Source organism: Thamnophis sirtalis, unplaced genomic scaffold (genome assembly GCF_051295495.1).
Source record: "Thamnophis sirtalis isolate CommonGarterSnake01/CBP01778 unplaced genomic scaffold, rThaSir2_p1.2 scaffold_14, whole genome shotgun sequence".
In the NCBI taxonomy this organism is placed as follows: Eukaryota; Metazoa; Chordata; class Lepidosauria; order Squamata; family Natricidae; genus Thamnophis; species Thamnophis sirtalis.
The window spans coordinates 23201588-23222566 of NW_028261394.1; the positions used below are offsets into that span (position 1 = coordinate 23201588).

The following is a 20979-nucleotide window of genomic DNA, read 5'->3' on the forward strand; positions in this document are numbered from 1 at the left end:
CCGTCGGATCGCAAGTGAGATCGCCCGAGCCCCTCAGCTGTGGATCGCCGCCGGAAAGCTCAGGTCTTGTCTTGGACCCCGGCCAGGCCTGTCTTTCATTTCCTATGCCCGGTTCTCCTGGGGGTGTCTGGAAGGGAGGCTTCCGACCCTTGGGTGGCCCTCCCTCCACTGAGGATTCATGGATGCGCTTCTGCCGGCTGGCTAAGCGTCTGGTGCCTATCAGCTGCGAAACTTCTCTTCAGTCAGGAAGCATGGCAGACGATGGAACGGAGGTGCAGGCAGGGCCCTCCGCCAAGTGCAGCAGGATTGAGGTTCCCCCCCCAAGGGCAGTAAGGGAGGGAAAGGCACCACCATGAAAGCCTCCCTGGAGGCTTCTGGGGCCACTAGCAAGACCAAGGAGAGCCCCGGAAGCAAGAAACTGTGGAGGCCAAGGCCCCACAGCGGCAGGCATCCCCTGTTCCGGCAGGGCAAAAGCCAGGCTCACCCACCTCCTGGGGGGGGGGGGAACGGGACTCTCAATCTCCTCAGGGCAGCAGATCTCCATCTCCCATGGGGGAAGGGTCCAGGGCCTCCTCCCCAGATGCATCATGGGGGTATCCAGACTCCCCAAGTTCGTCCCTCAGGGAAGAACTGGAGCCCTTCCAAGGCCTACTTCCGCCGGAGGAAGGGAGTAGCACTGGGAGTCGCAGGAGCAGGCCTGTCCGTCCTGGTTCTCATGCCAGGGAGGACAAGGGACCTGTTCTGTCAGCCAAAATGAGGGAGATTCTTTCTATTGCTATTTCCCAGGGCATAGCCGAGGGCATGAAGCACAGGGAGGCCAGTAAACCTGGCTCATCCAAATCTAAGCGGGCCCGAGACAATAGTCCTATTCAGGCGCCGGCCTCTCTGGGCACTTCGGTGGCCACGGAGAAGTCAATTTGGGAGGAGGCTGAAGGCTTTTGTGTTATTGGAAGATGAGGATCTTCCCCCTGAGAAGCCGGCCTTCACTGGCCTGTTCAAGCTGACCTTGTTTAAGTCTATCCTACATAACGCCAAAGCGGCTACTGAATTGGGCTCTGCTCCTAAGGGTACAACAGTTACGCCAGTTACGCCCTCTTCTTCCAGAGATCCCGAGGAGGATCTATTCAAGGAGACAACTCCTACTCAGGAGGTCAGTCCTGTCCCGGACCTATTCATAAATGCTGTCCAATGTCAGTGGGCCCAGCCCAGTACGTTGACCAATCCTAGTGGAGGGAACAAATCCCTTTATTCTGTTGAGGGTAAGATGGAGGGCGTGTTGAAATTGCCCAAGGTGGATGCCCTGGTGGTTTCCTTGACTTCTACTTCAAACCTGCCGGCTGATCTCCTAGAGGGTCTTAAGGTAGAGGATAAAAGATCTGAGAAGGCGCGCCACAAGACGCACCAGGCAGCCGCCTGGGCTATCAGGGCATCCACCTTGGCTTCTTTCTTCATCAGAGTGTCCCTTCTCTGGCTGAGACAGTTGAGGGCTAAGCCTCCCACCAGGGGATCCCGGTGGAAGCATGACCTCAGCAATATAATTACAGCAGTTGAGTATTCGGCAGATGCTTCTTTGAATGCTACTAAATTTGCCTCTAGGGCGTTGGCGTCCAACGTTACCTCGTGTCAGCTGCTGTGGCTTTGCCACTGGCAGGCCGACATGAAGGCTAACTGGAAGCTCGCCTCAGCTCCGTTTAAAGGGGGGCAGCTCTTTGGGATGCCCTAGATAAGTTTGTCAGCTAAACGAAGGACAAACGGAAGGTCCTCCCGGCTACTTTGAAAAAGAACTAACGTAAGAACTCTGGTTCCTTTCAAAACCAGTCCTTTCGGAACCAGGATACTAACCAACCATCCACCTCTTCCACTTAACCATAGACCCTATTCCCAGGGTGGGGACAGAGGTCAGGAAAGGGGCTCCTTTGGATTATATGGTAGGCAGCAACAGCAGTCCTTTCGGAAGCCATACAGGGGCGGGAACTCTTCCGGTCAGTTCCGCAGGGGCAAAAGACCACCACAGGGATCCTCCCATAGAGAGTCGGCTCCAAGTGTACGCTGACGTGTGGAAGGAGATCACCACAGACTCCTGGGTCTTCAACACGATCAGGAGGGGCCTAGTGTTAGAGTTTCTGTCCTTTCCCCAGAGGTCGTTCATTCGGTGCCCAACACCAAAAAGCCGCCTGAAAAGGGATCTCATGCAGGCAGAAATCCTCCACCTTCTCCTGTGCGCTGCTTGGGGAATTGAAGCATGGGTTAACTTTGTCCATTAGCCTAGAGACTGAATTATGTAAATGTTGACCACATCTCCTCTGACTGGATGGGTCAGTTTTTTAACTCAGTCCAGCCAGAAGAGACGTATACCAATTTTCTCTAGACTAATCGACAAAATTCTCATCTATTCTTGGATTCAACAGATCGCTAGGAGCACTTCAGAAACGTTTATTGCAAGGCTAAAGGGAGAGGTGGCAGTTCGCTGCCAGCCCAGACCTTTCAGCGCTCATACAACGTCCGGGGCCAGGTAATTGCAGGCTTATAGGAGCTGTTACGCTCTGAGCTCAGCGGCCGCAGTTGCCAGCGTGGGATCACTTTGCCACTTTCTGCCCGTTTGCGCGTTTGCCGCGGCGTGGTATTTTCCCCGTGTTTATTGGCCGGCCACCGCTCGTTCGTGCTAGCGCGCTGGCTCCGCCGAAGGCATCCACACGGTGGAGAGCCTGAGGGCGGCATCGTTGGCTGCTGGCCAGATTCAAATTTTGCGCCACAGTTGCAGTCGCCATTTTGGGACATTTTTTCACATGCATGCCCGAAAGCAACCGGAAGGGGTGTTGCGAGCCTTACGCGCCCAAAGGAGCCGCTGAGTCATTGGTTCCTCCCATTTCCCTCACTTCAGCTTGGCTGGCTTAGTGAGAGGATCGTTCTAGCGCAGTTCCTTCTTGCCACGCAGCCCGCTTCTGTTGGTGCATTTAACACCTTGTGATACAGTGCGGTTGAGCCTTTTCACTTCTTGCAGTAATAATGGCTGACCAATCCACCTCAGGAGGTATTATAGATCCCTCTACTGAATCCCAACCCCCTGCTTAGGCATGGGTTAGCTCGAGGCCCGGCAGGGCCGCTACCAGGGCCTCCAGTCAAAAGCCTCGGGACGCATCCGCAACTCCAGATAGAGACCATAGGTGAAAAGACAAGCCCAAGGCAGCAGCTAAGGCCACTGGGGTGGTTCCCAATTCACCCCCGGTGTTGCTTCCTCAGCGTATTTCACCAGTCCCCTCACTGCGCCCAGCAGGGAATCAGGGTTGGTCACCGGATCTTCCCTTACCCCAGGCTTCTATTTCTGGGGAGGGGGCATTGGGGCCTCAATCCCCTCCGGTCCTTTCGGAAGCCAGTGCAGCTTCAGCCTACGCAATCCCACGTACTGGGCCTTCTGCTACTTTTACCCTAATGCTGCAGGCCTGAGGCCTGTGGAAGGCCAAGATCTAGGCCTTCCCCCAGATCTCTATCAGATGATCTCTGCAGCGATATCCAGGGGTGTGGATGCTGAGCTGCATCGCAGAGCTCAGGCTCCTGGAGCCCCCAGTACCCAGAGTGGGCCTAATCCCCAGGCCCTGCAGGTGGATCTCCCAGATCTTCAGGCAGGCCCATCCTCACCTCTCCCCTCAATCTATAGTGAGGATTCGGCCTTGGTGGAAGAAGGTGAGGTAATAGACAGGGATTTCTCTGATGATGAAGGATTGGCTCTGGATCAGCCTAATTGGGCACAATTGCAAAGAACAGAAGCAACCATTTATTCAGAGGGGCTCTGAATCCTACCCATGCACAGTCTATTCAATGATTTCCATACTTCCCAGCTTTTGCCAGACCCAGGTGCCAGCTCCTCTGTTGGTTCCATCCAGTGTTGGTTCTTTGTAGCTTTCCATAGGTCCACTTCACTTTCAAATTCTTCAAAGTTTTCCATCAGCCTAAAAAGCTTTTCCTGGATTTTAATCTCTGACGAGCTGAACCTAGCAGTTCAAAAGCATGCAAATGCATGCAGCAGGAAAGTTATTGCATTCCATATTTCATGCTGACCACTTGATGACAGAAGTATCTCACACAATGCAGGCTCCCTCGGCTGAGAAATGGAGATGAACACAGTATGACTAGACAGGGTTAACCTTTAAACCTTCTTAAACCAACTATAATGTTGAAGGGAGAAAACCAGAATTCCACTCTAAAAAGTGGAAATGAGCCAAGAACACAGTATACTTTTTGCTTGGTGGCATTAATTCTATTTGATTTTCTGTGTCAGTCGCCACTTAATATATTGATCATAGAAAATGCCCACAAAGCTTTTGTTCAGCCCTTACATAGATTTGTCCTCATCAGTCAAAAAAAGCTGTCCCAAATCCATATGCATTCAAATGAGAGGATATCAATTTTTATTGGAGTAAATGAGTATATTGGGCATCTTCTGCTTAGAAAATAGGGCAAGGGTGGAAAATCTCTGATTCTGCTAAGCTACAACCCACCCACCCCACCCCCAATCACTCCATTCCTTTGGCATTTAAGATTGCAGTCCGATGGCAAACCACTACTCGGCTTTGGATAGAATTGTGCTGCTTCCGTTTTAATATGTAGTAGTGTCAATTCTATTTTATGTTCCCCAATGCCATTTTTAACACCAGGGTGCTGATTTTCTCTTCATTCTCACCTTATAGGTTTTCAGACCCCCAAATCCATGGACCATGGCAATCATGAATGTTCTTGCAGAACTTCATCAGGAGCATGACTTAAAGGTAAATTGTGTTTAAGTTACTTATAGTTTTCAGCTGTTTCTTGTTTAGAACATGAATTTGCTTCAAGGTTTGAGCTCAACTGCTGAATGTTATTAAATTTGATCAAAATATTAGACCAAGAGTATTTTCCTGAGGCAATTGTTAGCAGTTGTAATTCAGTTACTTTTATTTTATGTTCCTAGCACAATTTAATTTTCTATGTAATCTTACCTTGAAAGAAATAATTATTTTGCAGAGCATGCCATGATTTGGAATGGTGTATGGACATAATTGTGAAAATTGACTGTATAGCTTAAAATCATTACATTATTAAATCTGAAATTATTAAATATTGTACAGCTGAATCTGAAGTTTGAAATTGAAGTGCTCTGCAAAAATCTGGCCCTTGACATCAATGATCTAAAACCTGGTAGTCTCCTAAAAGACAAGGACCGGTTGAAAAACCTGGATGAACAGTTATCTGCTCCAAAGAAGGATATAAAACAAGTAGAAGAACTACCACCTATTACTACTACCAGTAAGTATCAGAATAATTCTTGTCTGCACTATACTAATATAATTTGTATTTCCCAGAGTGATGAGTAAAACAAGGTGGTTCTCAGATTTATTCTTTGTTAACAATTGTCACCAATCTTATGTACCAGCTTCATATGAACTCAAAATACTTAAAAACAAAAAGAAAAGTCTGCTGCTATGTCTTCTTTTCTCTGTTGCTTGGTGATGAGTTTTAAGCACTGGTGAAGAACAGTTCTATCAAGGGCTGTTGGTCTCGAAGATTTAGTATTACCTTCAACATGGGAAGAGCGTAGATCCAAGTACTAGTTGCAGAGAACAATGGCAGATCCTAACCTCCTCTTTGTGAGTGCCACAGTTACCCAATTGACCCCTATAAAAAGTAAGATGCTGGATACAATGTCTTGGCCTGATCCATGGGAACAGTCCTTTGGAAGAGAGGATGTGGTTGTTATAGGGGTTTGGTAGATTGAAGATGGAAATAATGCCTCCAAGGTGGCGCAGTGGTTAAATGCAGCACTGCAGGCTGACTGCTAGATCAGCAGTTCAGCGGTTCAAATCTCACCGGCTCAGGGTTGACTCAGCCTTCCATCCTTCCGAGGTGGGTAAAATGAGGACCCGGATTGTTGTTGGGGGCAATATGCTGACTCTGTAAACCGCTTAGAGAGGCCTGAAAGGCCTGTGAAGCGGTATATAAGTCTACTGTTATTGCTATTATTATTGTTGCTATTGCTATGAAACGGTATATAAGTCTACTGCTATTTCAAGAAGCATCTCTGGTGGTGGTTATGAAGCACACATTGTTTATTGATGTTGGGACAATTAGCATTGGCAATGACAATGGATCCATTGTCATTGCCAGTGCCAACATAGCTTTTATTTGGACTTCTACTCAATATATTGGGTATTCTAAATAATTATAATTTTTTAATATTTACTAATGCAATTGTAAAATTGAGCAGAGCTATGTTTTCTATTACACTTACTTGACTTTTCTGTTATTATAATGAAGCATTTTATTTCTAGTAATAGCAATAGCACTTAGACTTATATACTGCTTCACAGTGCTTTCCAGCCCTCTCTAAGCGGTTTACAGAGTCAGCAGAAGTATCCTGCAGTACTGCATTCTAACTACTGTGTCACCACGGCTCCTAATACATCAACTATGTTACTGAATGCATGTTTAATTTTAAAAATCTGGGGGGAAATTCTTATGCTCTTGAATTTTTTAGCTACTTCCACAACTTCTGCTACCAGCACCACATGCACAGCTACTGTTCCTCCACAGCCACAGTACAGTTACCATGATATCAACGTATACTCCCTAGGAGGGCTAGCTCCACACATTGCTCTGAACCCAACTGTAAGTATCAGCTTTCCTGTGGGCTGGGATGGGTGTTACTTGTGTGTATTGGTGTTAAAGCTAGACAAGATGGATTGTAACAGCTGTTCTCTTTTCAGATTCCCTTGTTCCAAGCCCATCCACAGTTAAAGCAGTGTGTGCGCCAAGCTATCGAGCGTGCAGTTCAAGAACTGGTTCATCCAGTAGTGGATCGCTCAATTAAAATTGCCATGACTACTTGTGAACAGATAGTGAGGAAGGATTTTGCACTGGACTCAGAAGAGTCACGCATGCGTGTGGCAGCACATCACATGATGAGGAACCTGACAGCTGGCATGGCCATGATTACCTGCAGGGAGCCCTTGTTGATGAGCATTGCAACCAACCTAAAGAACAGCTTTGCCACTGCATTGCGGGTAAGTTATTGTTCACAAGAAAGGCTGTCTGGAACAAAGGGAGTTGAAAGTATTTTTAGAATGCAGTTTTGGCATTATATTTTAGCATTTTTAGGATGTACTTGAACGTTCAGGTCAATAGTTCTTACATAAAGATTGCCATTGATACTTTCAAGGGTATTTCAAAGAATGAGATTGGCCACCAAGAAACACCACGTGATTTGTTTCATCCTATCTTAGACTCATTAGATGTAAATAGCCAGACATGTAAGCCACAGAATAGTATCTGTCTACCTATGTCTGACAGATCCCAATTAGATAAAGTGCACAGGATATAAACTTGCATAAAAATAAGAGAAAATCCCACCACCACAAAAGATGGTGTGAAGGTTGCATAAAGCCTATACATGAGGAAGACCTAATGTAAAATTCCTATTCCTCTGCTCTGAGGGCTTAAGGGAAAATGGACTGTATGTACCAGTCTGATAAGATTGCATGTCTGATGAAGGCATATTTAAGTGAAATTCTTTAAAACGGCAGTGATTCCAGGAAGCTTTTAAAATTAACTACAATTTAAAATTCAAATAGCATGCAGAATTTAGATTAACTATGATTTATTGAAACATACCTCTTTTAGAGTATATTGAATTGGTTAGAAACAAATCATAATTAAGATTAAACGTAGTATCCTGCATTTGAACAAGAGGGTGACAGCAATTAATCACAAATGTATTTTGTATTAAAATAATTTCTGAAGAAAATCAATCTCAACAATTAATACTTACTTACATCTGATGAAATTTATTGCGAATTGGAAAATCCTGAAATAATTTTATGCTGGGCATGTTATAATTAAATCATAATTTAATATATTGTTGGCATACAATTTAATTTTCCTACGAAGTCTGTAATACAGGATTTCTTAGAGTATGTGACCAGCTCAGATTAAGAAATGCAGAACATGTAGCCATTGTATATAAATTCATGTGTTTTTATCTGAAAACTTGGTATGGCTGTTTAATAGATGAAATTCAGCATGCAGGCAACTTTTCTTTAAAAGGAATATGGCAGCAGTATGCACATCCTACCATTTCAGGAAAGGATCATTCTGTTTGTCCTTTGAGGTCCATTGCTCTGGCAGCTCTGCTAGTTTCTGAAAGAAAATCTTCCAGTTTGGGAGCAGTTTGTTATAGCGCATAGTCTTTAAAATGTTTCTTGCTTGGTTTTTTGGCTACCTAGAAAATGGGCACAGCTTTGAAATTACAACTAATGAGTTTTGCATGAAGTCCATGGTATGGGAGGTTGTGTTTTGATACTGAGCCTATGTAAAATTTGATAGATTTGAGCAAAATTAGAAGTAATAACTGAGAAAAATGTCCATTTGCAAATAGGATTTCCTAATTGCCAGAGAAAATAGATGGAGTGTGTCATTGAACTCAATCAGTTCTTACAGATTTAATTTTTGATTCTCTATAACCAATGAGGGAAGAGATCTCTATCATAGAAAACACTCTGTGCTCTTAAGAGTAAGCTCCACTGAACTCTATCACATTGAACCCTTAACTTAAAAAGAAAATATAATTGGTTAAACAGACTTGTTCATGTTAAGCCATATAAAGTGAAGTCTGTAAGATGGGCACCGTCCACTTCTAATGTCTGAGTTTTTAACAGGCAGCTTCACCACAGCAGAGGGAGATGATGGAGCAGGCTGCAGCCCAGTTGGCTCAAGATAACTGTGAGTTGGCCTGCTGCTTCATTCAGAAAACAGCGGTGGAAAAAGCAGGTCCTGAAATGGATAAGAGGCTGGCAACTGTAAGTATCTGGTTGGTTTATGGCTCTGGCAATCCTATGTAGTCCTCCTGTCATTCACCTCTTTCTTTTTTCTTTAATAGGAATTTGAGCTCCGAAAACATGCCCGGCAAGAGGGCCGCAGGTACTGTGATCCTGTAGTTTTGACTTACCAGGCTGAGCGGATGCCAGAACAGATCAGACTGAAGGTGAGAAATTAGTCCTGCAAAGCATCTTGAAGTCTTCTACCTGTGAACAAGAAATTAGTGGGTGTCAAATGAAATTGCTCACCTACATACTGTGTTTCCCCGAAAATAAGGATCTTATTTTCTTTTGATCCCCGAAATAAGCGCTTGGCCTAATTTTTGGGGAGGTCACCTCACGGCTGCCGTTGTGTTGCAATATTTTTGGAGAGGGCTTATTTTCAGGGGAGGGCTTATTTTAGCCCATGTGCTCAAAAGCATGATTGGGCTTATCCAGGGAGGGCTTATTTTCAGGGAAACGGTATATTTTGGACATGATATTGTATTGTACATTACTTTTGTACGTTTTCAGTATCACATGTATTTTTGGTTACCTGTATATCAAAAAGTAGTGAATGCTTTTCAGTTAAATTTGTCTTTTAGAAATCAGGTAGAATTTCATTTCAAGACAATTCAAGAAGAAACCATTACAGCTTTGCAACTGCTCCAGCGAGCAATAGTACTGTATCCCCAAGCTAACAGGAAAGTAGGAAGCTAAGGATAAATTGTTCCTTAAGTGGCCATGCTACTTTCAGCCACAGTAGCCCAGGATAATGAAGTCTTGTCTTCTCTTGACTATGACTATGAATTCTGACCACATTGTACGTTTCCTACATTAGGTTAAGAGTACCAGGCTACCTCCTTAGGACATTTGGATTACCTAAGGAAAGTGGATTCATAGATATGCAAATATAAAGTAGTACAATGTTCTTGAGTAGCATGAAGCATCTTCTCATATATTTACCACGTCAGATATTTTATTTGAACTTCTCGGAGGATCCAGTTTCAAATGGTTTCAGCCCTGTCATCAAAGCTCAATTTTACCACAACATGTTGACACCAGAAGAGATCAGTAGAAGATCTGAGTTGATTACATTTCTCCATCACATTTCTCGCCATTGTTTGCAGGACTAAAAAAAATGCGTGAAACAGCAATCTGTCTTTATGGTGGTGCATTTACTGTTGTTGCCTCCCTGGCCTGCCCCTTGTGCAGCAGAATGAAATTTAGTGCACTTCACAATGGGGGAGACGGGTTCCCCTCCTCCTCCTGGAGCCCATTACAATGCAGAGCCATAATGCGACCCTGCTTCAGTGTGGGCTCACTCTTGCCTTCTGGTTGCTTTTTCTGCAGAGCCGTCTTTGTTGGGATGCCCTGTCTCCCCGCCAGCCAGCTGAGCTCTCAGCAGACCAGCTGAGCATAGGCACGCTGCTCCTGGCCTTGTTGGCCTTCAGACTTCAGATTCCCAACACCTAGCACCAGTTCAGGGATTCTTCTCCCCCCCCCCCCCCGCCCCCGGGTGGAGAGAGGGCGGGAGAGAAAGAGAAACACAGAGAGGCAGGGAAAGGGAAAGGAAGAGGCAGGAAAAAAGGGAGAGGAAGAAGAGAGAACCAGACAAAGATGGAAAGAGGGAGGAAAAGAGAGTGGGGGAAAGGGAGGGAGGGAGAGAGAGAAGGGGAGGGAAAGAAAGTGGAGAGAGAAAGGGGTAGAGGGGGAAAGAGGGAGGGAGAGCAGGGAAGAGGAAGGGAAAGAGAAACAGGCAGAAGGAAAGAGAAGGGGAGGGAAAGAAAGGGAGAAAGAGGGAAAGAGAAACAGGCAGAGAGACAGGGAGGGAAAGAAATGACATTACAGAGGTTTTTTCAGTTTTTTATTGTTACTAAACGTAATATTTCAAAAACAGAAAAAAATGAAGGCATAAAAGTGCATTTATCATGTTTTTCTTAGAACAATTGCTGAACTCTGCCTTGTTTATCATTATTTTAGGTAGTAAAACCTCAGTATTCAGGTTTAATTGCAGTGTTGGCACTTTGCGATAAATAAGTGGGTTTTGGGTTGTAGTTTGGGCACTCGGTCTCTAAAAGGTCACTATCGCAGTTATTTTCCCAGCCAGTTGGTTAGAACCGCCACCACTCCCTTTTGATTCCAAGGTCTCTTGACGGATTTTCGCAGCCGGGCATTATTTCCTGATCACCCAGGCTAGCCCTTCCGCCGCTAATTGTCTCGTTTGGGCACTGGGAGATCAGTAGGCTGTTCTTGAGCTTCCCTCACAATTTAAAGAGCGCAGCTTGTGATTCCGGTGTTTGGAAGATTGGTCCACCATCTTCAAGCCGTTTCAGACTGTGTGGGTGTCTTTCAGTGCTGGGGAGCTGGTACGCCACTCTCACGGCCTTTTTGTTTCCATTTTGAATTTTGCGGTTGTTTTCTTGGAGCCAGAAGAGCTGTTATGTTGCTCAGATGCCATTTTGGTTTGCAAAACCAGTCACAAGTTCAGCAGCATTGGAGGAGGTAGCATCGCTGAGTTCTCATGACTCTTTCATCGGATCAGATCAGTGCAGACTTTCTTATCGGAAATTCAGACTTTATTCTTTATTTCTGTGAATTTCCTGGTTGCGCCTATATTATTGAACCTCTAGCCTAGTGGAGCCATCGCAGTGAGTGTGCGGCTTTTGAAACCACAGGCCCAATCCGTTTGGTCCTGTTGCAGGGAGCCTGTTCCAGGTTTCTAGTGCTGTCCTGAGTATCCCACATGCTACACATGGCAGATCAGGCTATTTCCACCAGCGCGGTTAGAGCGGAGGCTTCTCCCAGGAGTCTACCGCCTACAACGGCATCGACTGCCAGGGTGGACAGGCCTACTACTAGGGGCACAACCAGCAGATCCAGGACCAAATCCAGATCTGCTGCTGCTCAGAATGATGCCAAACGTAGGCAGCAGGCATTGGAGAAACAATTCTCCAAAGCCACAAGAGGAGCAGAGGCCAACAGGCCCCCTCCAGCATTACCATTGGAGTCCTTGCCCTCTCTTTCGATCCAGGTGCCTCCTCCGGCCCTAGAGGCGACTTGAGATTGATAATATCAATATTCAGGGCCTTCAACAGAGGATGTAGGTTTGGGCCCTTCTTCCCCTCCGTGCCTATCTGCATTGGATCTTGGCCCTGAGTCAGTGGCCAGGCACCCCACACCTGAGGCCATGTTCACTCCCACGGCAGCAGGGCTCCATTCGGAGGACAGTCAGCTTATGAGTCTTCCCAGGAAAATCAGGAACCTGATTTCTGTAGCCATATCACAGGAAGTAGATTCTGAGCTACAGCGTAGGGCAAGGCCTTCCCTAGGTCAGTCTAGGTCACTTTCAGCTCCCCTACGGGATCCTTCTTCATTGCCATCACTGCGTAGCAAGGCTTCGCTTGCAAAAGAGGATTTGGGAGAACAGGAATTATCAGAAGGTGAAGGCCTGACTCCTGACAGGCCCACGTTTTCAGAGCTTTTCAGGCCCACTTTATTCAAATTTCTTGTTATTCAAGGCCAGGGCTATGGCCAATACAGGTACTCCAGTTAAGCCATCGTTGGGATTGGATCCTACGGAGTGGCTGTTCTCTGAGCCAGTCCTAGAGCAGGAGGCCATACCTTTCCCAAAACTGTTCCTGGATGTTACGAGATAGAGTGGTCCCAACCCGCGGCCATTCCTCCCCCTAATAATAATGACCAGAGATTATAAGGACCAGGTCTGGATCTGGAGCGGCTCCTCCAGATTCCATTTGTAGATACTCCAGTGACTGCTCTGACCTCCTCTGCCATGGTGTCCTCGGATGTATCAGAAGGGTTGAAGGCGGAAGATTGGAAAGCAGAGTTGACTCTCCACAAGATGAATCAGGTGGCTGCCTGGGCAATCTGTGCAGCAACTCCTGCATCCTTGTTCAACAGAACTTCCCTCATCTGGCTTAAGCAGCTGAGGATATGCGTCTACATCAAGAGGTAAACAAATTAGTAGCAGCTGTTGAGTTCTCTTCTGAGGCAACTCTTAATGCAGCGAAGTTTGTGTTGAGGGCCATGGCATCCAATGTCACTTCCCGACGCCTCCTGTGGCTATGACACTAGCAAGCGGACATGTGCTCCAAATGGCGCCTCGCTGCTGCACCTTTTAAAGGGGGAAAGCTACTCAGGGAGGCTCTGAATCCCATTCTAGTTGAGAATAGGAACAAACACAATGTGCTTTCTTTCATGCATGGGCGTGCCAACCGAGTACAGTTGTATTTTCGGCAGCAGCCCTTTTGGGCAGAGTCGGGGTTTACTGGACCTCATAGGTCCTATTACCAGGGTCCTGATCGGCCTCAGGATAGATCAAGATTCAGAGATTGAGGTAGACAGCAACAGCAGCCACCTCAGATGAGGCGGTCATTTTGAGGGTCTTGTAACCGGCCCTTTCGTAGATACAAGTGACTCCTACTCTGGTTAACACATTTCATCAGCCAATGGGAACTGACCACCATGGACACATGGATACTGGAGACGGTACGGCTAGGCCTCACTTTAGAGTTCCTGTCCATCCCCCCCGAGATGGTTCATCAGATGCCCGTTTCACGGTTTCAGGTCAAGAAGGGCTTCATGGACATTGAGATCTATTGGACATTCTCGCCATCGAGCTGGTTCCATCAGGACAGGAAGGTCAGAAGCTTTACTCTATCCTTTTTCTGGTTCCCAAGAACTCAGGGTGGGGTGGGGATAGAGAGCCATCCTAGATCTCAAGCAGCTCAATGTTCACTTGCTGTACAAATGCTTCAAGATGCAGTCCCTACAATCCATCCTGGGCCGCATCAATCAGGGAGATCTACTGATGTCCGTGGACGTCATGTGCCCATCCGGCTCTCCCACAGAAGGTTCCTGAGATTTTATTTTACAGGGCACCACTATCAAACCAGGGCCCTGCCATTCGGCCTGTCATTGGCCCCCAGGATCTTCACCAAACTGCTGGCAGCCCATCTCAGGTTGCTGCCCATAAGTCTTCAATGTTATTTCGACAACAACTTGATACAGTTGTTGTCACCACAGCAGGCACATGTAGATCTGTGCACTATGATCATTGCAAAGCCAAGGGTTTTTTGAGAATATGGGAAAAAATCACCTGCTGCTGTCCACCAAGCTACTGCATTTGAGAACAGTGATAGACACCGCATGCTGTGAGGTCTACCTCTCCCAGGAACAGTGTTCCAGCATCCACACCCAGTTGAATCAGCTTCTCATCCAGAGGTCAGTACATTTGGCAGTCCATTCCAAACTCCTAGGGAAATTGATATCCTGCATAGATATACGGTTACACGCATGACACCTGCAGTGGTTCTTGCTTCGGTATCAACAGAGGGGCAGCAGCAGTTGCAACCTCAGGGTTCGGGTGCCACCCAAGGTGATCAGATTTCTAAGTTGGTGGAGTTCTTCCTTTCTGCAGAAAGGATGCCTATTCAAGGAGCCGGACTGCATCACAACATCCGATGCCAGTCTATTCGGATGGAGCGCCCAGACTCGGGTGGCTCAGGGATGCTGGAGTTCACAAGACCTAGTGAACAATATCAATATCATGATTGGAGCTCCAGGCCACCCATCTCATCCTCCTATGCTTCTGGGAGTTGGTCATGGGACGGCACATTCTGATCCTCACTGACATTATGGCCATGAAAGCCCATATCAGTTGTCTGGGGGCCACCCACTCCAGGTCTCTCATGCTACAGGAATGTGCGACTTTGAGCAGAGTCGCACATTCTATTGCTTGGGGCAGAACACATCTCCAGGATCGTGAATGTACAGGCGGATTGGTTGAGCAGGGCCATGGTGGACCATGTGGAATGGCAGCTTCATCCTGCTCTGTTTCAGGAGCTGTCCCGCAGATTCGGTCAACCGACTGTGTACCTGTTCACTCATCCGACCAATGCTCATCTCCCAAGGTTTTTCATCAGGTTCCTGGTGCTGGGGGCAGAAGAGGTTAATGCTCTTTGTAGCCTTTGGCCCCAGGGGCTACTGTACACTTTTCCGCCTCTCCCGCTCATTCAGAGAGTAATTTGCAACGTGTTTGTGGAGAGAACGGAGGTGCTGCTCATTGCTCTCCATTGGCCCCAACGCCTTTGGTATGCCGACCTGGTCAACCTCTCAAATGCTAGACCTGGAGGATTCCAGACGACAAGATGTCCCTCAGCCAGGGTGCCCTACTCCATCCAGAGCCCCAGTGGCTTCAATTGGCTGGGGATATCTTGACATGAGAGAATTTATCCAGGAGAGTCATCCTGACAATTCAGGCGGCCAGACGACTTTCCACCAACGTATATATAATGCCACCTGGACTGCCTTCTGCAGCTGGTGCCGTTTGGTCCGTATAATTCCCATGACTACTTCAATTCCACAGGTTTTTGAGTTTTTACAGGATGGACTTGACAGGGGGCTGTCTCTCAACACTCTTCTTAGACAGCTGGCCGTGCTATCAACGGTATTTCCGGACGGTGATGGTCATACTCTGGTTCATCACTATAGGGTGCGTACCTTCCTGAAAGGAGCTTCAAAAATCAGGTACATCGCTACCCCACTTGGAACTTGTCCATCGTACTCCAGGCCCTGACCTCCACTCCGTTCGGGCGGTTATGGACCATCAACCTCGGATTTCTGACTATCAAAGTTGTTTTCCTTGTGGCCATTACTTTGGCCAGGAGGGTCTCAGAGCTAGTCTGCCAAGATAGAGTGGCCCTATGACTACACCTTTCTTTTTTGACAAAGGTTAATTCGTGGTTTCATAGGGCCCAGGAGGCTGTCCTCCCAGGCTTCTGCCCACGTCCTAAGCATCCTCTCGAGAGAAAGTGGCAACATCTCGACGTAAGGAGGGCCCTATGTAGGTACGTCAAACGAACGGCATCTTTCAGGAGGACTGAATCCTTATTTGTGGTTTTTCAACCTGCATCTATGAGTCAGAAAGTGACTCCTACCACTTTAGGTTGGTGGTTAAAGGCCTCTATAGCCAAGGCCTACGAGATCCAGGCCAGACCATTGCCTCACTGTATTATGGCCCACTCCACCTGGAGTACTGCCAGAACCGCAGCTTGGGCATTGCATGTTTCCATTGAAGAAATATGCAGGATGTGGTCATCTCCATCGCATTCATCATGTGTTACAAACGGGATATTTTTGCCTCGGCGTCCTTTGAGAAACAGGTGTTGCAGGTGGTTCATTCAGATTCCAGGACCCTGGACCGGTCTGCACCCCTCCCTTAGGACACTATGCGTGGGCATATCCCATGCTTGGATTTTCCAAGCAGCGCACAGGAGAAAGACTGTTGGCTTACCTGAACAGTCATTCTAAGTGCGCTGCAGGAGAATCCAACCCCGCTCTGATGACCGACTCGGTCCAGGGTCACTTCAAGAATGGCAGTCAGGATGTTCCAGGATAACAGGACTCACCACATTTGATTTCATTTCTCGAACCAGCCACGCCTTCATTGAAAAAACTGAGTTCTGCCAAGTAGAGGAGACGTGGTCAAGTTTTCTTCCAATTCAGTCTGGACAAGCAGACAAAATAAAACCCATGCTTGGATTCTCCTGCAGTGCACATAGAACAGTCTTTTCATATTGTAGTACATAGATGCCAGTTGAGGGTTGTCAAGGTTCTAAATAGCATCCAAAAGTAAATCAGAGTCCAAGGCAAAGGATTCTTCAAAGCTTCAATTTATTAAGAGAGCCATGTTGGCACATCTGGGATAACCCGAATCTGAAAGCTTCCAGGTTTTCCCACCCAGTTGAAAGTTCAAGATCCTGCCCCCACACCTACAAATCCGTCACATGGTCCAATCTTCCATTGCCATGCTGGCAGCTTTCACCCATCCAGTTCCGGCCAGGTGCAGAGACAAAGGATGACCTTGGCTTTCTAGAAAGAATTTTGTTATGGCTACATATCAACCAACTCCATATAATTCCCCCCTCCCATTTTTCCACAATAAAAAATGAATAATAGAATAATAGAAAGTGTGGCAGGCTTAAAGTCCAAAAAAAGAAAAGATGGCTTGCAGGCCTGACACTATCTGTATGGTTGTTTGATGGCTTCTGGGGCTTCTGAATTTGAGGGCTTGCAGGAATTTCAGGCTCCAGACTTCTTAGTGAACCTCATCTCACCATCTCTGAAGCAGTCTGTACACAGATATTTGGACTATCACTTTTGTATTACATTTTCCAACAGCTGTGAAAATATGGCTGTTCAGAGGAGAATGGGGAGGCTGCCCAAATGGTGGCAATTTATGGCCTTGTTGCCTGTATAATCACTTTTATACTTTAATTTTATGCTATTATTTGCAAGACATTCAGTCTTTAGAATGGAGGGGCATATAAATTAATACAAATTAAATCAGTTAGCCAGTCAATAATGTTCCACATTATTAAGAGATCTCTTAATCAAGGAATTTCACACTGCTGCAAAACTACTCCATAGGGACTGCCTTATGCCTTATCTAATCTCTCAATCTCTCTCTCTCTCTCTTTCTCTCTCTCTCCCTCCCTCCCTCCCTCCCTCTCTCCCTCCTCTCTCTCTCTCTCTCTCTCTCTCCTCTCTCTCTCACACACACATACACATACACACTTCCTATCATGTCCTGGTTTTATTACCACTGTGCTCCCTCTCCCCCCCCCCCTCTCTACCTAGATGCTGATCCCTAAGCCTCCAGGCAGTGTTTACTGGTTAGCTTTTATGGCTGCTTCTGAGAGGGTCTCACTTTTTCTTGTTGGAAACCAGCATCTTTCCCCATAGATTTAATTCTGGGTGGTTTCTTTTTATCTCTGACATCCAAGGACACACTAAAAGCTCTGTTATCAGGGTCAGTAGAAGTAATAAGAACTTGTGTGGAACAGATATCCTTCTCATCCAGCCATTTTGTCTTCTCAGTTGTTTTAAATAATGTACTGATTGATTTTAGATAATGTTTTTCTTATTGCTTTTTCTTGTTTTAATTACTTTAAATTTATTTATTTAAATTAATTAAAGAGCCACACATCCCACAACAGTTTGTTATTGATTATACTTGTTAACTATTCCAAACACCATATATTCTTTAGGCACCACCTGACTGACTCCAAACCAGTCTTGTGACTCTTGGCAGTCAAAATATTTTAAAAAACAGAATAAAAAATAGGGAAATATCAGCCTGACAGAATTTATGTTCTGTTTCCACACTTGCAGAAGTCCCATCCTGGCCTTGCTTTGCCCTGCGTCTGACTTCTGCAGTGAGCAAGTTGCCTGCGGGCAGTTCTAGCATGTTCTGGGCGGCTGCTGTTTACGATATCTGAAAGTGTCAATTTCGACTTCAGGATAATTTCTGAGGTCCAATCTCCTCCCACAGATTTTCATGGCATTTCCAAAGCTAGCAGAGAGTGGAGAGCTTAGGGATAGCAATATAGTTGAGATGCCCTTCTGAACCTAGCAGCTCTGATGATGGTGGCTTCCTCAATGCCAAGATGTAGACCCTGAGATTTGAAGAGATGAAAACTTTTCATTTCCAGTCTTGGTGTCTTCATTTTCTTTCTTCTCCTATGGAGACAGTTGGCCAAGGTGGATTTGACCCCAACACTCAGCGGGCTCTATTTCTCCAACCCTGGCCCTGGCTCCAAAGCTGCTTCTGTGACTCTCTGGTCATTAAAATCTGCTCAGCTGAAAGCTTTTCCCTCTTCATGATGGAGAAGGAAATTTTTGATATCAGCATACTGTTAGAAAGTAAGTTATTTGTCTGTACCACAGTGTCCATTCAAACATGGGCCTTATAGATTCAATAACTTTTCCTTTAGACACCATGATTCATCAAAGCAGAATCTGATATTCTCTGCCTTGTTCCAAATAGGACCTAACTTTTTTTAAAAAATATTCAGGTTCTTCCTGGAGCAATAAAGAGACACTTGATAATATGTATGATAATAAATAATGATAAAATGTTTATCATAAGTGTAATAAGTACAAATGAAGACATCATACGGAGCAATACATTAAATATTCATTATGCACCTATAAAACAGATAGTCAGCAGTTAACATATAAATAGAGAACCAAAACCAGAGGAGATACTTCATATTCCAAATACTCTTTGGAATAATTCTGTTTTTAATAGCTTGCAGAAAACCAACCAGGTGGAATCCCTTTCTTGCCTGCTCTTCTGCTAGTTGCCTAAGACCTGGAAATTGTCATCAGGCAGATTGAGCTTGGTGAGTGATGTGTACTGTATACATGTAATACAGAGCTAGATTTCTAGCAATAATACAAACTGCAGGCCTCTACTGATGCTGTGTATCTTTTGCTTTCTCTTCCTCTGTGGACTTGTTGAAGAAGTTGATTGTAAAGAAGTTGTGTTTGAAAATTGGTGTATGTTTTGCTTTTAACCCCCATGAAGCAAAAGTTGTGCATATCTATTGGAGTATTCTTTCAACTGCTGTGGGGGCTGGGAGTGTAGCTCTCCTGCCATTGCTGAAATGAAAGTCCCAGCAGCCTCTTCACCATCTGCATTCCCTTGTGCGGCTGGGAAGTTGTTATTCACTATATCATTTGTCATAGTAGAATCATGCTGAAAGCAACTGCTCAGTTCTATAGTATTTGTGTGAAAGTAGCATTAAATATACCTGAAAATAGCAGGAAAACGTGTAAACTAGAAAGATCTGCTCTTAAAGTGATAAATTTTAGTTGAATATCTTTATCAGTAGATTCTGCAGTAACTGTAGTCTCTTTTCCTGAAGTAATTGCAAGCAAGAGTAATTAAGAAATCCACTCTCAAATATAGGAGTTTGAATCTTGATGTGAATACAGCTGTGGAAATATTTTACTGACATTCATTATTTGTTTTTTAAGGTTGGTGGTGTGGACCCAAAGCAGCTAGCTGTATATGAAGAATTTGCACGGAATGTTCCTGGTTTCCTGCCAACAAATGATTCAAGTCAACCAACAGGAATCCTGGCCCAGCCTATGAAGGTAGCTGTCCATTCGAGTCAGAGAAGGCCGTTCAAGGTCTTATCCAGTGGCTTCTGAAGAATAGTGCTATTCTTCAAAAGTCACATACTACAGTAGAGGGAAATATAAAAATCATGTATGATCTATTAAAGCAAGGCCTTCAAACTTGGCAACTTTAAGACTTGTGGACTTCAGTTCCACAAGTCTTAGTTGAAGCCCACAAGTTTGAAAGTTGCCAAGTTTGGGGACCCCTGTATTAAATGCTTAATGTTTATCCATTTCATAGAATCACTGAATGTAAGAGTTGGAAGGGGCTTTGAAGATCAGCAGTGTCCATTTGAACAACAATATTTTTGAAGATACTGATAGATACTGCTCCTGATGCAAACTAATCCAAAGGCATTTTTTTAAAAGCAAGCATTTAAAATGATCGTTCCTCAGTGATCTGACTGCATCTTTGGTTCATCCCAATATAGCAAGCCTGGGCAACTGATGACGTGGCACAGATCTATGATAAATGCATGGCAGAGCTGGAGCAGCACCTGCAGTCTGTTCCCCACACTTTGGCCATGAATCCCCAGACCCAAGCTCTGCGGAGCCTTTTGGAGGCTGTCGTTGTGGCTCGTAATTCTCGAGATGCTATTGCAGCCCTTGGATTGCTACAGAAGGTATGTGCATAAACTCCAGGTTAAACATGGTCACTTTTTTGGGGAGAGAATAGTTGCTGAGTGTCCATAAACATAGTGGAGTGCAAGCACCTCTAAAAAGATGATAAGGATATGTCCCTACAAAGTCCCTATCTGAAGAATCAGGGAAGACTGAGCTTCCTACCTGTTCTTAAGAAGAACTCCCATTGGAGGATTTCCTAGCAAGAAAGCTGGAAAACTAGCTGCCTTTGGTTGTGCTTGGTCAAATTTCCATGGTGGCTACAGTTACAAGCAGAGAGGATGGTCTTAATACGGGACCTGGGAATTATTGGTTGGCTCCCCTATAATTAACATTTCCTCACTTTTTTTCCTTATTAGCTGTGTCTTTTATAGGGTTTTTTGTAATAGTAATGATTACTGTTTTACTATTTATTAATTTAAACATTTTAGCCTTGTTATACGACACCCAGAGTTTGTGAAATGGATGACTAGATAAGATGAGAGGTAGATCGGTAGAGTCTTCATTGGTGGACTTTTCTTTCCAGTGAGCCGCTTACCAGTCAGAC

General features: G+C 45.4%; 1 protein-coding gene across 6 annotated transcripts in view; it reads left to right on the forward strand.

Annotated features, from left to right (window-relative positions):
* Positions 1–20979, forward strand: part of CNOT1 (CCR4-NOT transcription complex subunit 1) — a 130575-nt gene that overhangs the window by 78144 nt on the left and 31452 nt on the right. For all 6 annotated transcript variants that reach the window (XM_087729419.1, XM_087729415.1, XM_087729417.1 and 3 more), the window contains exons 28-35: positions 4686–4763; positions 5103–5280; positions 6509–6639; positions 6738–7034; positions 8685–8825; positions 8906–9010; positions 19668–19787; positions 20243–20434. In XM_087729419.1, coding sequence (XP_087585545.1) covers positions 4686–4763; positions 5103–5280; positions 6509–6639; positions 6738–7034; positions 8685–8825; positions 8906–9010; positions 19668–19787; positions 20243–20434 — 1242 coding nt within the window. The remainder of the gene's footprint in view (positions 1–4685; positions 4764–5102; positions 5281–6508; positions 6640–6737; positions 7035–8684; positions 8826–8905; positions 9011–19667; positions 19788–20242; positions 20435–20979) is intronic.